Source organism: Varroa jacobsoni, unplaced genomic scaffold, assembly GCF_002532875.2.
Source record: "Varroa jacobsoni isolate VJ856 unplaced genomic scaffold, vjacob_1.0 scaffold_1086, whole genome shotgun sequence".
Lineage (NCBI taxonomy): Eukaryota > Metazoa > Arthropoda > Arachnida > Mesostigmata > Varroidae > Varroa > Varroa jacobsoni.
The window spans coordinates 251184-268134 of NW_019213988.1; the positions used below are offsets into that span (position 1 = coordinate 251184).

Below are 16951 nucleotides of genomic sequence, written 5' to 3' on the forward strand. Positions count from 1 at the left end.
TGGAATAACAGTACGTATCTATACACCGTGCGAGTCATAAGCGAGTTCTTAAGCAAACGTTTGTAGCTAAGTTGGACATGATAATTGTCTTTGTTTATCAGGCCCGTTATTCGGTACCGTTACCGGCACGCATGACCGGCTAGATCATCTGAAGATCGAGCTGGAGGCTGCAAACCTCCTATTTTTCATCTGGTATTAGCATTTTTCAAGTAGCCGTTTACAGCTGGTAAAAGGTCGTGAACAGCGGGACACACAGTCACAGAGAAGAAGGAGTCTAGCCCCGAAACAGGATGCCCAATCCTTCGGCTAGCTCACCTAAAGTTTGACGTCGTTCAAATATCAAGGCACCATCATTCGTCTCACCGTGTCTGTCTTCTATGAAATAAGCAGGAAGTAACCCAAACTTAGGTTGACTGTGTGGACAAATTTAAACCATTTTTCTTCAAACTTAAGTCCTCTGCTCGCGTGTTCAACGATTCGACAGCGTTCGAAACATAACAATCTATAGGCTAGATCGCCATAGGTATGGCAATTCGAAGGTAAAGCTTTTACCATGGCTATAGCCAGTGTTCATGGGGAAATCAAAACGACAAAAAGTTGTTTTTGACACGTTATATTCAAAAACAATGTTTAATGAAAATTTTCACTAGGTCAATTATTATACATGCACACGTATCGTTATTTTGTTGTTATTGACGCCTAATGTTTTATTTGTGTCTGGTGGTATTTTAGGATATCAAAAACATGCGGGAACAGATCATGCGCGTCAAAAACTCGGACAGCGTGCCAGTTCTGCTTGTCGGCAACAAGGTAAGAGCTTTTCGGTCGGTCTTTTATAAGTATTTCTAATACATTTACATCTTCGAGCCGTTAAAGATCATTCATCCTGTGATGTTATGTCTTCCATTTATCGGCGTGACGAAAAATACCGTTACCACAATAACCGTTATTGCTAACGTGTACAAGCGGTTGTCCGAGGTGCAAAAAAAATCGCGAAATAAAAAGTGGAGTAAGAACGAAGTAGAAAAATCTATGCCATGTATGGTCGTAGCAAAGTGATTGATCTATCGAGTGCCACGTAGCTTTCCACAATAGAAACGTCCGTCTTTAAAGACAATAAAATAGTTTATTTAGATTTACACTGTTGATTCGTGACGTTAGCTCGTGACATAATTTGGGTTATTGGTGATCTGGTTTGTGATGTAAATCGTAGTAATAGCATAGATATGGTATGACTGACAGCCGTTTAGAACGAATCATAGTTATGTGATATTTGAAAAGGAGAAGGAACGCTGAAATCTATTACCTTATCTATGCTTCGGGTGATTCAATCGTATGAGACGGCTGAAAGAAAACAAAATGTAGCGATACGTACAGCTTAGGGGCGCGATAACGAGAGGGCACGTAAACGTCTGTAACAATAGTAGATTAGTTGAATCCTGATTTGAGAATCTTTGCGCGCCCCGCACTTAGGTTACGCCCTTGGTGGGTTGTCTAGATAGACTTTAGAGCACAACCTGTATTGTCGAGATGGCGTTTTGTTAAAGTATTTTACGCTGGAAAGATGCATTAGGAATCGTTTTGTGAGGAGAGGCCCGAGAATCGGTGCTACGTTCTTAAAGAGCTTCGAAACCAGAATCCAGTGGGTACAAAATGTAACTTATAGATAAGGTCAAGTTGTGGAAATGAACGGAGTACAGCAGCAGTGTAAGAAATATGGACGGACAGCCCCTGTAGAGTATATCGCTCGAACGCAGAAAACCCTTCAAAACCCCTGAAAGGTTCGTTTGGAGTAAAAATAAGGCATAGATACTACTGAGAGATAAATGATCAACGTATGATCCCGTTCGTGTACTAATAATAAATGAAGAAATTGTACGCAATTTGTTGAGTGTTACATTTATGAAATGCCGGAAAGCTGTTGAAACAATGGAAATGATAATTGTGATAAGCTTCCATGCATTGCCCAACAGACGAACCATGTACTTGACTAAATTGCATGTTGTGCAGATGGAGGTATGTAACGGCATACTATTGCTACGCTAAAACAATTGAAAGAAGCTCGATTCTAACCATCAACCACTGTACAAATATTAATGTACACGTCACGCCGTTAACGTAATGCATTCTAAACGTGGCAGCTGTTCGCGGCTGTAAAAGCTGCAGGGTGACATAAAAGACCACAGACACACATAGAGACATATACATACTTTTCATAGTCTATTTACCTTGTCACATACTAATTGCAACTTCCATTGTCATGGCCACTGTGACGACCCCGCTTATCTCTCTCTCGCTCTCTGGCTTCGTAGGACCATACGTCTACGACTAGCTATTTGTACCATTGTTTCGTTTAACTACCGCGCATCATCATCGTCATCGTCATCACTAAAAGTTACAGTAGGACAAAATCGAGGGTACTGTTATGTAATAGTAAATATTATTAGATAAAATAACTGATTTTGTCCAGTGATTGATGCATCGTTGGGAGGATGACACCGCGGATAGCAGTGGACGCCGGTGGCATTCGGCCACGGCTGCTACTGCTACCGATCGTTCGCTCACTAGAGAAACGAAAATGTCAACGTTCAAATGATAAGAACGACCTGATGGTACAAATGGCAGGAACACTGCCAGGAGAAATGCTGGCACACTGATGATGGTTCTCTTCGTTCTGGTGACATCTCCAGAGGAGCAATCGTTACCACAATTCCCATTCTCTGCAACAACAAAGAGAAACAGAAACGCCGTTGTAAATAGACGCTGAACATAATACATGTAGTCACGTACTTGTGTGTATGGCGGGATATGGTTCATCTTGCTTTGGCTCAGTCGCTACCAGTGAAAATTGTTCTTCGACCACTAGCGACAACAAAATAATGATTTTTCTATGTAGAAAGGTCCCGCTTAATCTTTTCGTTGCTCTATCGCCCATTGTCCATTAGCCCCCATTGGCAGGTATTTGACGGTTTGGTGCAGCGTTCGATAGACCATCAACGACAGCGAATAGACTCCACTGGAACTAAGCATATTAGGGGGCAGGCGTTTCAAGGGAAGTGGTAACGATTCACAGTATTATCTGCAGTAGTGCGACATATTATTCTTCGTTGATAGACCTCTCCTTTTTGGGAATTTTGGCAGAGACCAGCTATTGTCTAATTTCTACGTGCTAGACGAACGCCTGTCGAGATTATAAACTTTCTTTCTGCTCAGTTCAAATAGACCGGGTACCGCATGGCAAACGAGTATGCGGCTGTAAAAGAAGCGGAACCAAGTTTTGGCGCAGCAGATCAAAACTTCGCAATAAAGAAGGAACGTTGCGGGCTCTAAAGTTAATCCCTGCCATCAAAAAAACAAGTTCTTCTGATTCTTCTGTTTCGATCGGCGTGTTAATGAAAAAGTTTGATGTGAGTGAGCGTATGAGGTCGCGAATTGTTATCGCGGCACATGATATCTAAAGACAAAAAAAAATTATCGGTATTTTTTGCTGCTCAAGATTGAAGCAAGAGCCCGTTTCAATTTTTCTCTAGTGAGAATTTTTCAATTTCGATACAAAACCTAACTGCTGGATCAGTTATGAGTGTAAAAATGCGCCTAATACGGGTAGCACCGAACTGCCAGTCAAACCTTACGTTCTGAATTTGATGTTCTGTGAAAAATACGTCTCAGCGCCGAACTTAAAAAAAAACAGTTCACTAAAGACAGTTACAACAAAACGTTGTGTAATTGTCGATAGCTGAAGCGTTCGAAGGAAGACTACGTTCTTTAACAACATGGTACGCTGGCAGCTACAAGCTGATCGATTCAGGGGTCTCTCCTTCCGCGCTCCGAGATGAGCATAAATAGTCGCTTAACAAGTTAAATTAATTGTATACTTGAGACTTTACTAAAGACATGCTTGCAGAACTTCAAAGGGAACATTGGAGCCGGGCGTGTGAGTGATTTAGGACCCAAACCTAAGCTGTAATCTAGCGAACGATGGTTATATATAACCGCCGGGAATTATAGTTCTACCATTTCGTTGAAATATCTGTTATTACTTAGATGCAAATCATAGGAAAATTTTGCCAATTCGGGTGCCGTACATTGTTAGACATTATGCTAGCCAAGGTCCTGTTCTTGCAATATCGTTGTAGAGTAGAAAAAGGAGAACGAAGATCCCGTGGCCGCCATTATGACTTAAAGGGAGACACGCGCGTTTGCCAAGCTAGCTTTACTCTTATCCGCTTGAAACAGAACGACATAAATTAGTGTTCAGTGGTTCTAGAACTCAAATGGAACAGCTAATCAGTACGACGATTTTGAGGCTGACAGTAGAATCGGCCTATTATAAACGAAACTAAATATAGAATTATTTATCAATAGTTTGATTCTGCGTATAATTCATATTCAACAACTTCCGGTTATAATGAGTAGTCAATAGCGTTAGGCATATTTAAACTGTGGCTAATCTCTGAGTGAAAAATGAGTTTTTTTTTCATTTTTCGTTCGTCCTCGCGTATGTCAGTCTCCGGTAGCTAGGACAGCTATCTGCAGTACGTCAAGTACGTACGTACGTACGTACGTACGTACATACTTACCAAACAGACATACCGCAACAAAAACCTTGGCGTTAATGTCTGTGTAAGAATGAACTTGGTGAATACTATATTTCTACCGTGAGAAAACATCTCACGAAGGGGAAGTTACGTTGTTTTTCCCTCATTGTATTGACATCATTATCTAAAACAAAAGTTTCTTAATGTTGGCAGGTGCCGTAGGTCAACGAGGTGTGACCCAAATACGAATTTCTGTAATAGAAAAATGCTCTACGAAGGCTGTAAGATATTCCCGTAAAAGCTGTGCTAGCTACGACACACTGTACCTTCAAATAAAACGTCGCTACCTTGCGTCGCCATTCAAATGAACAGAACTGTCGACTCAATCAATTGACTAGTACTTAATTAGTATACTTATTAATAATCATGGAGCAATATACTGTTCACATCAGTATGCAATGAGGTTTCGTCACGAAGTTTGTGCGTAAGATGAATCTAAATGAAGAACTCTGTCATAGTCATAATGACGCAGCGTTTTAGTAAACTGAAGTGTTTCGGAAATCTGCTATTTGTCGTTAAAGATATTTAATAGCACAGAGAAGCTCACGCGTGTACATCGTCCTTCCTCCCTAATAGGAGTAAACCACTTACTGTGAATCACAATTGCAGGAATGAACAGGCCAGGGGGAAGAAAAGAGGCAAATCTACTTATACGAGAAAATTTAATAACCACAGAAGGCTATCTTACTTATGCTGTTGTTGTGGGTCTGAATTGTTTCTCCTGAACATTAAAAATGTTCACGCGTAGACGAAACATGGACATATATTTTTGCATACGTATCCGAAGTCGGCCGTTTGATTACTCAGCCGTTCGGGACAAACAGAGATATCACGATCCATCTCGTCTCACAACGAATCATTTGTGTGCCTTCAAAATTTCGACATGTTGCGTATTATGCGTATTATTAATTATGTCCCTATGTAGTGATAAGATTACAAATGCATATCGAGATAATGATAAATATAGCTACTAGCTCCCACATGACCGGACCGGAGGATTGCCTTCGGCTGACAGAGCGTTTCTATAAGCTAAACCGTTTTGCCATCACAGTTGATTTCTACTGCTACTGATGATAGGGCTTGGTCAGCCCCGGTCAGTGCCGCTCTGAACTACTGAATAGTGAGTCCCTCGCTAGGGTTTGTAGCAGTAGATCGATTGTCGAAGGTAAGTGTTTGTAGTGATCCTCCCGATCGTCAACGTAACAACATTTGGCACTTTCTATGTGGTTTCTAACTATATGGAATTGTAGCGGGCCAGCGGAGTATTTCCATTATTTTTTTTTATACTATACGTAACTAGAAGCAGAGAGAAGCAATCCATACATGTGTACGAAAATCATGGTCATTAAGTATGTAGTTACTTATTATTATTTGAATAAGCTTTTTCTCTCTCCGACGTTATGGCGGGCACACCCAACTTTTTTCGATCGAGGTAAACCGTTTGAGGGCTTACATGTTACTTGTTTTTATCTATCAGAGTCTATTTGATTAGTTTGCCCGGTGCTTGTTGTATGTACTTCAACACTCTACGCCAGATCAATATGAATGCGTCCAGGAGTGGCGTGCCAGGCCAACTTTCGTGAACCGCTAGTTCTATCGCAGGTCTGCGTTACTTTCTGATGGCGGCGGTTACAGGCAGACATACGCACTGCACGCACGCACGCACGCACGCCCAAGCAGTCATATGGATACAAAGCGAGTAGCGAAAATCGCTGCTATTAAGCAAATGCAGGAGACAAAATTCATCACGATAGTGTCTCATCTAGATTAATGTCATGTTATCTGTTATGTGCAGGTGATCTAGTTCCACTATCGCTATTGTGATACGATATAGTTAGTGATAGTTGTCATTATCATTATATCATTAATAATAACGGCCTCTGACAAAGTCAGTTGATGGCTGATTTTACTGAGGTTTGACTTTTTTGTTTAGTACGAAATAGTCTGAGGTTTATAATAACTCGAACTTCTACATACTAATCGATGGTTGCTAGCAAGCGTTTCTGTTAGCAGTGGTCTTTCGAGCCGTGCTGATATAATCAGCCCTCTCGAATGCTCTAGGTAGGGTACTAGTAAATGCGTTAAAGCGTTGAACGTCAGGCATTAGCGTAGCTTGCTATCGATGAGCTTATATTTGCAAGCCAGCGCAGACAAGCTATCATCCAGACATAGGTTACATTTTAAAGGAGATTCTGCCGTTCCGAACATAATATATATGCGCTTAATACCTATTGAGGTCACAGGACAGCGGCGAAATCCGGCCAGTCTTAGATAAGACAATCTAAATAAACGGACCTTATTGAACGCAGCAAAAGATATTGGAATATATTAGGACAGCAATTAATCAGGCTACCGAAAGATTTCTAGGACGGACTACAGTGACATGAATAAATAATATGAATTTAATGAAACACTCTGTGAAGGCTAGATAAGCTGATGTATGTTGTTGTTTTAATTATAAGCCAAAAAAAACGAATCTTCGTACTTGTAACGTTTTTCATAGATGCTCTAGTTAGCTTATTACGCTTTCATTGTTTTTCTTTCAGACCGACATTTTCACCGTGGGGAAGAATGAAAAGATATCCCCACAGAATATCCGTGTACTGCTATACTTGTATATGTCGCAGTTCGAAGCATATTGTATGGAATAGGAACGGATAATAATGCTTATTCAGGTCATTTACCAAAAGTCAGTCTTTGCGACCCAATCGGAATTAAATGGCCATTGCGCCAAAAACTGTTTCTAACGAAAGCTTAATTCACGTGAGGCGTGTATGTACGACAAAGCCTCTATTCTTCGAGAGAATCTAATCCCAAATTGTTGTTACCTTATCCTCCTTAGGAGCACGAGTAAGCCAACACGGCTCCTGCTTTTATAGCCATAAGTTTCCACCTATTTACTACTGCTGTTGTTGATAAGGTTTTTGATCATGTTGACCGCCGCCGTCATGTACTGTGGCGTCACTATCCCTCTTGGTTGCCCGTACTGTTATTGCTTCAGTTACTTTCTCCTTGGGCCTACTTGTCTTACGTAAGTGTGCCTACAATCGATAAAGATGCGGCACCGAACTGTGAACAAAGACAGAAAAGAGTATTAGGTGCAGACCACCACAGAGCGCAGATTCATCTCGAACAGGAGCAAAGGCAACGACGCGCTCTCATAACTTTAAAACAGATCCGGGCGATGACCGTGGCAAGCAGTATAAAGCAGTTATTTATTCAATTTTCTCCTCACTCGAAGAAAGGAGGGCGAGGTTGACCAGGGTAGGGAGTAGAGACAACAGCAAAGCCCCCTCGCTTTCTATACATTGGTCAGGCGCACGCACTTCATAAGAACCTGTATGCTTCTGTACATATCTCTCTCTCTCTCTGTCTAAGTGTATTTTTTAAGAGGTAAAAGCTGTTAGTCTTTGCAAAGGCCCGAAATCATTCGGCAAGAAGCTGCCGAAGGAGAAGATTGTCTGCGGTATCCATGCATGGCTGGGGAAGGTTCCGTTTCGATTTTGCGCGAACACCTGGTGAGCCGCTGGGGTTGGGTGGACCTGGCCAGTAAGCTGACCGCTTAAAAATGACGACTAAATTATAAGTTTAGGAAAAAAAAAATAGTAATAGGTGGTCGGAAAAGTGGTCGCAGTTTTCTAGCTAGATGGTTTTCACGTCGCAAATCTTAAGTAATAATAGTTGAAAGCTAAAATTTGGTAGCAGAATATATGCTAAAATAACCGCCCTTAGTCAGGCCTAAAAAAGAGGGCTTTGAAGATAAGTGAAATTTCTGCAAAAAAAATCACTGTATTTCATATGTTTATTGCGATAAAGGGACAAATGTTGTCCAGGCCCGTAAAAAATGCGCACGCTGTTTATGGTCAAGGTGTATTATAATAAGAGATAGCTTAAAGATGGTTCTGTTGCTTTCGTTGTGGAAATTTTGGTTTCAAAGATGCTCCTCGTAGCTGCGAAACAAGTTGATGGAATTATCATAAGAGTTCAGCACGACTGACACGTTGGTAGTTATGACGTCGCCAAGAAACAAAACATGCGTTTCCAAAGAGTTTTACGCATACTGCAAATACGCGTACTGGATACAAAAAGGAACTCGAGATATCTAAGTGCCATATAAGTTGACGCAGAAAATTAACTCGATCGTTATTTCCATTAGCAAAACTCCACGGAGACACAACAAAGTCCGGCCATCTATAAGGCCGTTGATGACGGATGGTAAAAGGTAGCTCACACACAATAATAATAATGTGCAAATAAAGTCAAATATGTTCCACAATCTGAACCCAGACCGATACCACAAAAGCGATGTTATGTGTTTGGGCAGGGTTGGGGGGAAATTCTGCATTATGATCCTGGAAGGATCTTTGGACCTTTACTATCATAACAAGATTACAACGAGCCATTGAAAAAGACCGACCGGGTTTAGTAAACAGAAAAGGTGTCGTCTTGAGCAATGACAATGCCACACCGCATGTTTTTCAAGTTACCTAGTAAAATACGAGATAACTTGAACAAAAAACTTCAACGCATCCGCCACACAGCTCAGATTTTTGCGTCATCAAACGTTTGGTTTCTGCAGAACTTCCTTAAAGGTATCAATTTTGTTTCAACGAAGAGATGCAAAAACCACTTAATACAGCCTTTCGTTTAGAAACCACAGAAGTTCTACGACGATGGGATTATGGTGTTGCCAGAAAGATGGCAGAAGGTTATCCACAAAATTAGAGCATATCTACTTGAATAACAAAAAAATATTGTGTTGACTTTGGCTTTAAAAGCGGTAGTACTTTTTCGAGCACTGTGAGACCTATCTCATTAACTATCGTACGACAAGATTTGAGAGATATTTACACGGCTTTCGCCTTCTGGTACCGAACTCAATTGAAGTCAGTACACATCGTTGTTACCCGCTAGCTTTGTAAAATACGTAAAGTTGTCATAGTAGCGTGAGGGGTAGGCAAGGTTAAAGCGACGAGGTTTCGAAATTGTTCGTTGATAACACGTTCGAAATTTTCGTAGTTATGCTGAGCAACAGCGCAGCTTATTAAATGCCGAAACATTTAACGAGCGTTAACGTAAAGGATAAGGCTGTGCTCTTTTGGTTACAGCTGCCGTAGGTATAGTGCAGAATGTCAGTTTTTTTCTGAACCCCAAACTGATGTGGTCGTTAGGAATTGAATGTAACCTTGTGCAAGCGAAAATTAGTAAAGAGGGCCAGCGAACTCTACGCAGTCTAATCCGCCGACAATGATCACTATATACCGTCTGCTTGAAGAACAAGACACGATGATTTATTTGTTAGTTATTATTTTAAGGCACAATACCTAGTCTATGGTGTCACTGTGTCGGTACAGCCTAAAAAAATACTACAAGTGTGGGGCGGAATGAGACCTATCAGCAGATGATTTATAATGGATTCGAACGGAAGTGCTTAGAGATTGGGGGCGCTAAAAGCTCAGGATTTTTATCCAGATTAAGGCCGTGGCCGACCCGATGGTGTGAGTGAACGCCGGTGTGGAAAAATAGATAAAAAGATAATATTCTGTTGACTTAGCCAACGGCGAATGAGTCAAGCTCCCTATCGGGGACACGGACCATGCTAGGATAGAGTACTCATGAAGATATGGGTAGCTAGCTAATGGAAGGTAGGGACGTAAGCAGGCTTTCTTCGAGTAGAGAAAATTGCAAAGTGTATGTGCGATTTATGGACGAGATGACAAAGGCGCGCAGCGTCAGGTCAAAAGTAGAAACTACAACTATCTCCTGTGGGGATGATCGTTATCTATGAATGCGTTACTCGATCCTGGGCATTCTCGGGCGAAGAAAGACTCACTTCGGCTGATCACGAAGAGAAACCAGTCAACAGATATGAAAGTAGATAGATATTGTTCTCATCCTGTTGGCTATTTGATGTGCATCTATTGACCCTTGTCTGAGAGATATATATTCGTGTATCGCTTTTGGAAGTGTCTACGTGCAGAAGCGTGTGTTTAATTACGGTTTCATAGACGACTTCCATGAAGGCCGAGAGAAAATAGTCTATAACGATAAGGTTAGGCAAACTAAAATATATAGCAATTGTTTTCAAATAAATATCTTAGCTAAATACTAGCTGAGTATAGAATTATATGAATTAAGCCGCTAAAAACCCTGGCAATCTGTATACAAACGCTAACCCATATTACTTTTGTTCTTTACTCAATGTACCCTGGCTGTTGGATCCCGTACCACGTCGGTTCCATAAACAACCGGATGAAACGGATCTCTGTTCAACTTATGTACCATGCAATATGTGGCTGCTTTTTTCTTCATAGGTCGACTTAGAGCATCAGCGAGAAGTGACACGAGCTGAAGGAGAGGCACTAGCACAGATCTGGAGATGTCCCTTCATGGAGGTAATACTGCTTGTGAATCAAACCTACAGTTTCGTAGTCAAATATGAAGTTCAAGCTTCAAAAACAAACTTTATTGATAAATCGTCATAAAAATTTGTGGAACAATTAACAAGAGGTTAATATATGATATATTTTTTTTGAGGAAAATGCATTTTTGGATTAAGTACGAGATACACTCCTGCAGTCCAGTATTTTGAGAGGAACAGCAACATATTATCGTCACCTAGATGCATTCAAAATGTTTGTCAATCGAAAGTATATATATATATATATATATATATATATATATACATGTATATATATCAATTTCTGTTGTGCATTTGGCATTTTTTCATTGTTGACAGGTATCGGCCAAGTTCAAATCAAACGTGGACGAGATGTTTGCAGAAATCGTTCGGGAAATGAACGTTCTCCCATCGAAGGGCAAAGCCGATGGCGTATGCTGCTGTTGCGTGCTTATGTGATAATTATATACAAATACATGTATTGCACAGATGATACACACAAATAACACGAACAATATATGGACAGTTAGTTCGATAAAAGCCTACAATAATAGATGAGAGGGGACACTCGTATTGAGATGATAAAAGATTATTGACCTTGACTGACATCCGACTGAGAACCATGGAGTCCGGGAAGGTCCTAGGAGGTAGAGGACAGGGTGGTGGTGGTGGTGGCAAAGCAGATAGCGAAAGAACAAGCGCAAACCTATCGATGATTCTACCAAGGACCATATAGGACAACTTAGGGCCACCGCTCAAGACACCATCGGTACCAAGCCAATCGTAAATGGAGCTGTTGTTTCAATCCGCCGATGAAAAACAAATCTAAGTAGGAGGTCATGTTTGTAGAGGATAGTAGTGGGCGGCTTCTGTCAAGTTGACTCGGTTACGCGTCTTCAATTGGTTGTACGTTGCATGGGCGGTATACCTGCACTAACTAAAGATTTAACTGTACAATTCTCGTATGAAAATAAGCTGTGTGCAGCACTGGATTTACTGCCGGAAACTAGAGGACCAATGGCCCTAATGGACGTTGTTTAGGGCTGCGGCAGGAACTATGCCGCTTTATTTCCATCATAAGTCCATTTCGTGGCTGTAAAGTTTAACGGCAGCCTTCTGCCTCGAAGCTTCCCCAGTGATTGAACTCTTATGACTGAGTGCGTTGAAGCAACGTGAATGCCTGTGATGTTGTTCTAAATGAATGTGGACTTGTGTTCTACGACCAACCAAATAAAATGTGGAATCGAGGGAGTTGATGCTCATATCAAATTCACTGAAGCATTCTATAGGATCACCGTTATTCATTCTACTGTTATTAAGCGTCAAGAGCCTTTAGTTTGACATTTCTTCGAAGACGCCGATAGTTTATGAAAAGGTGTTTGCGCGTAAAGGTCCTTCGATGGGCGATTTCGGACGCAACGTCGCTTTGAATGAAGTGGTAACAGATAAGGCATTGCCGAGATGAAGACCTTTGCGAAGTCGAAATTGCACACATTGGACTATTAAAAGCTAACACTAATGCTAACTGACATAGTCTGTGTTATGAGAAAAAATATACTTCCAGGGTCGGGAACCAAGTTTTTAAAATATGATTACATTTTTTGTTCGCTCGCCACAGGCTGTTGGTGATTCCAGCAGCCCTATTGCTTGAGGACGGTCTACAATGTATATGTAGAATACATATGTGTTGCAGAAAATTGAAAAAAATGTAGAACTTTTTCGTGCGGCCGTAGTAACAGTAATGACAGTAACAATGCTTGTTAACACGACATGAATACGTACCCAGACATTCAACTCTGTGGAAATTAAGACCCGTTTTATTTATACAATAGTGTAATACAGTACAAATTAGATCCGTGTGTCAGCTGGGTAAAATCTGAGTTACACTAATTAATGATCAGTTAAGGACGCGGTGGTTGATACGATCACACAATACTTAAGTGCCCTAGGCCACAAGAACAAGCATTGCGACTGCGCGAAAAGTTTATCACTAATGCCGTAGGATGATGAAGTGTCGCTCACACTACAAACGGTCGACTGTGTTTCCTTAAAAAAGAAGAAAGATAAACGTTTATTTTGTGTTTAAAGTGATGTGTACTGTTAATGATCGATCGTTAGTGTGAGAAGTAGGTACTTGTTATATTTTGCTCACGTATGCCCTCCTTCTTAAGACTCGTTTTCAACTGTGTTTCATTGATTCCATATGTGTTTGTATGCACCGGCTAAGCAAGGGAGTAATACCGCGTACGATTGCATACTAAACGAGAAAGGCGGGTAGACTTAGTGGAATCCATTGCTTTCCCTCACACGGTGGTTACATGTTAGTAGAGACGAAATACGATGATACAATGAGATGACTTTTAGCAGTACGTTCATTGACTACTTAGGCTTTTTTTGTTTAGTATTTTACCCGACCCTGGCTCGCCTTCGACCCTGTAGAACCCCCGGGGGTTAAAAGCTGACATCCGACACGTGACAGACGTATGCGATTCTTTGAAAGATGACTTGAAAATGATGGATGTCTGATTTTTCTCGTTTTTCTCATACACTAGTTTTATAATGCAGTGAACGTCACTTAAATAATGCAAGCTGTGAAAGAAGAACTTGCACCCATTGAACAGCGCGTTTTACCTCTCGCCGCCATATCCACCTCCCCGATCTCCGAGGTTACTTCTAAAACTTAGCATCAACACGCCTTTCGAAGGATCAAAATGTGCTCTTCTTCCGTAATGCGATTATCATATTTCGTTACGATATTATTTTTCCTAGAAAGTGTTTTCTGAAGAAATTTCCCTTTCTTTAACTTTTAAAATAACATTGTCTTCATTTCATGATGAACAACGAGGACGCTTTGTACAGGCGCTTATTGCTTTAATACTCCTTTGGAATCACACACGGACACATCCGACTACTGACTGTATATAAACCTACTATATATAAAAACGTAGATAATGAATAGACGACGATTATGATGGTGTCGCTGATGCGAGAGATGGCATGAAAACGAGAGCAAACAATAACGATATACATAGAATAAGTAAAGAATATACAAAAAAAAAAACGAAATAATGTGAGAAATTACTTCCGCATTGCAATGTAGGTAACTAATAATTTTTTCTTGTACCACGAGAGTAATCACCAATAGAAGCGTCAAAGCAACAACAACAACAATTTTTTTAAGCAAACAACAATAAATACGCAGATGTCGTAATATTCGAAGGACGTGTTGCAAACAACTAAGTTACTGAATAGAACTAAACACAGAAGATCTGGAGTGTAAATTATTCGAAAACATGGTCGATACCTAGCAATTTATCTATCTATTGAATGTCATTAAATTAACGAGAAAAAAGCCACCATTATTAACATCTTACTGTAACTTCATAAAAAAAAATCTATTAAATTTGATCAGTTTATTTTACTCCCATACATCTACGAGTGTGTGCTACTTTTTTCAGTATAGAATTAATAAAACTTTCCAGCTTGAGCAACGGTACATAGACAACATTTATAAAACGTATTGAAACAAGAAGTCATTTTAGTGATGTATCCTGACGAGAGGGACAGGGTAGCAGGAGGATGAGAGGTCGATAAGAAAGACATCAAGCTTTAAGCTGGTTCGATCGTTAACAGCTCGTTAATATATATATATATATATATATATATATATATATATATATATACACGTAGACATACATAAGCATGCTGAACGTGGCAAATGATCAGGGACGACAAGAATAGCGCGCCATTGAGGGTGGCAGGCGCGGGTTCGTTTGAAATATCGGAAATTAAACGTAGGCTACTAGACGGGAACGATAAATAAATGTGTCATTAAGCGACACGCCGTTTTTAATATTAGAGTAAACGATAATAGTTAAGTGGTGAAAGTTATTAGGACGCTAACACGAAGATAGAGCAAAAGCGAAATCTAGGCCTTCCGTCATTTTTTATGGCTCCGAAAAGAAAAGCTGTACTCATTGTGAAACATGTATTTACTCATTGAACGCTAATTAGTCGTCTCATATTTCGACCTCTTTTCTTCTGTATTGAGAAAGAACGATCAATGATTTTATCATAGTAATGGGATTTTTTTAAAACTACGAAAGCCATGCTACAGAAATAATGAAGACAGGTTTATCGTTCAGACAGGGCCCATCATAATGACAGCGATAATTATATATACATATTCACAGTGATATTGGTAAATACAACTATTATTACTGTTAATAAATACCTATATATTGTAACGATAGGCGTTTGTCCTTTACCTTTTTGCAGATCCTCTAAATAATGTTCAAAGTGACGTTCTATAAAGATACGAAGATATGAGTGACATATATATATATATATACATAGCTAAAATCGTTGATGAGAAATATGGTAAGCTACTGACGCTGCGGAAGGCGGCAATAAATGCGGAGAAGTACTTGCTGTAGAAAATTAACAGAAATTAAAATTTTAATTTGAAAATTGAAAGTAAGGAAATATGAAATAATTAAAATGTGTTAGCGTAAAAACTACTAATAAAAGCATTTAAAAAAGGAACCAATCGCACTATTATGATAGCATTTCGGCGTCCAGTTTGTTCTTCCAAACTATTACATTACAAGAATGGAGCCAACACCGTGTTACATATAAAAGAAAGAAACGTAGCCAGCAAAAACAAAACAATAGAAAAAAAAAAATATATATATATATATAACGTGTATGAATGTAGAGCAAAAAAATCTTCAGTGATTGAGTTTTTTTTCTTTGTTTTTCTCACTTTCTGCAGGCTTTTAGTAAATATGTATTAAAAATTAAATACGTTTGGAATTAAAAATTGGATGAGAAAATTAATTAAATAAATATGGAATTATTGATTATATATGCAAATATAGGTTCTTTTTATCAGCAATATAAACAAAACCGAAGTCAAGCAGACATTTAATACTTATGCCCATATGCATAATAATCAAGTAAAAATTGACTCCTTGTGCTGCTGTTGCTATTGTTGATGATCTTCATCGAAATTTATGTAATAGTCTCAGGCAATAAATGACTATAAAAATAAATTTAACCCAGTTTGCCACGGGTCACGCTTAAATTGCCCAAAAATTGATTGTATTATTTTAGAACATATAGCATCTTCGAAAACGTAATTCCATGTGAGGTTTAGGCGTATCTATAATATTAACTGCTCTTTGCTTGAAAGTTTGACACTCCTCTATCAGTACAGACCATCGTATTTCGAAACGGCAGCCATTCAAGAGGTCTGCCACAATTCATTATAGTGGAAGTGGAGCGTTCTTCTACATTACTACCCACTGTATATAGGAAGAGCTCGCAATATCAAGGTCGCTCGCCACTCCTATTAATCCTAATCCTTCTTTACAACGAATCAGAGGAGTCTGAAGTATTCACAGTATTAAAAAGTGTTGACATCGGCCTTCCGGAATAGCTCGTTCAGTATCGGTATCTACAACGCTACAAACGAACATGTATGATATAGGGGCAGAACTATACTCTCAATGCGTCCTTATCTAGATATCACAATATTATTCTCTCTTCTGGTAGTTTGTTTCTATATTATTATTTGTAATAATGATAACAAAGTAAACAAATAAACGACAATAAAAAACAAGGTAGACCTGCAACAGCAGAAATTGTATAATGATTAAAAATATATTCACATCAAAAACGTACGAATACAGTCTTGTCTTTGTTGCCTTATGTAACAGCATCCAGTGCTGACATATTCAGTGCATAGCGTGAACCTGAAGCAATCTGATGCTAAATTTAGATGTTCTTCTTACGTGGATTTTTCGCAGTGTTTGTTTTGCTAGCCTTATCATATGATATTCATACATAGCAGGGGAAAGTAAAACAACTGTCCCCTTCTGCGCCCAGTCAAGCATCCATTGCAGTTGGCCTCGCGGCTAGTGATAAATAGAGCAGCTGTTACCGCAAATGG

At 39.6% G+C, this 16951-nt stretch overlaps 1 protein-coding gene across 8 annotated transcripts in view; it reads left to right on the top strand.

Moving 5' to 3' along the window:
- Positions 1–16951, top strand: part of LOC111266472 (ras-related protein Rap-2b) — a 65324-nt gene that overhangs the window by 40100 nt on the left and 8273 nt on the right. For 7 of the 8 annotated variants that reach the window (XM_086970921.1, XM_086970925.1, XM_086970923.1 and 4 more), the window contains 3 exons: positions 733–810; positions 10913–10993; positions 11338–15250. In XM_086970921.1, the coding sequence (XP_086827047.1) occupies positions 733–810; positions 10913–10993; positions 11338–11457 (279 nt within the window). In that variant the 3' untranslated portion in view covers positions 11458–15250. Of the gene's footprint in view, positions 1–732; positions 811–10912; positions 10994–11337; positions 15251–16951 lie in introns of those variants that run through there. The other variant, XM_086970926.1, reaches the window with a different exon arrangement.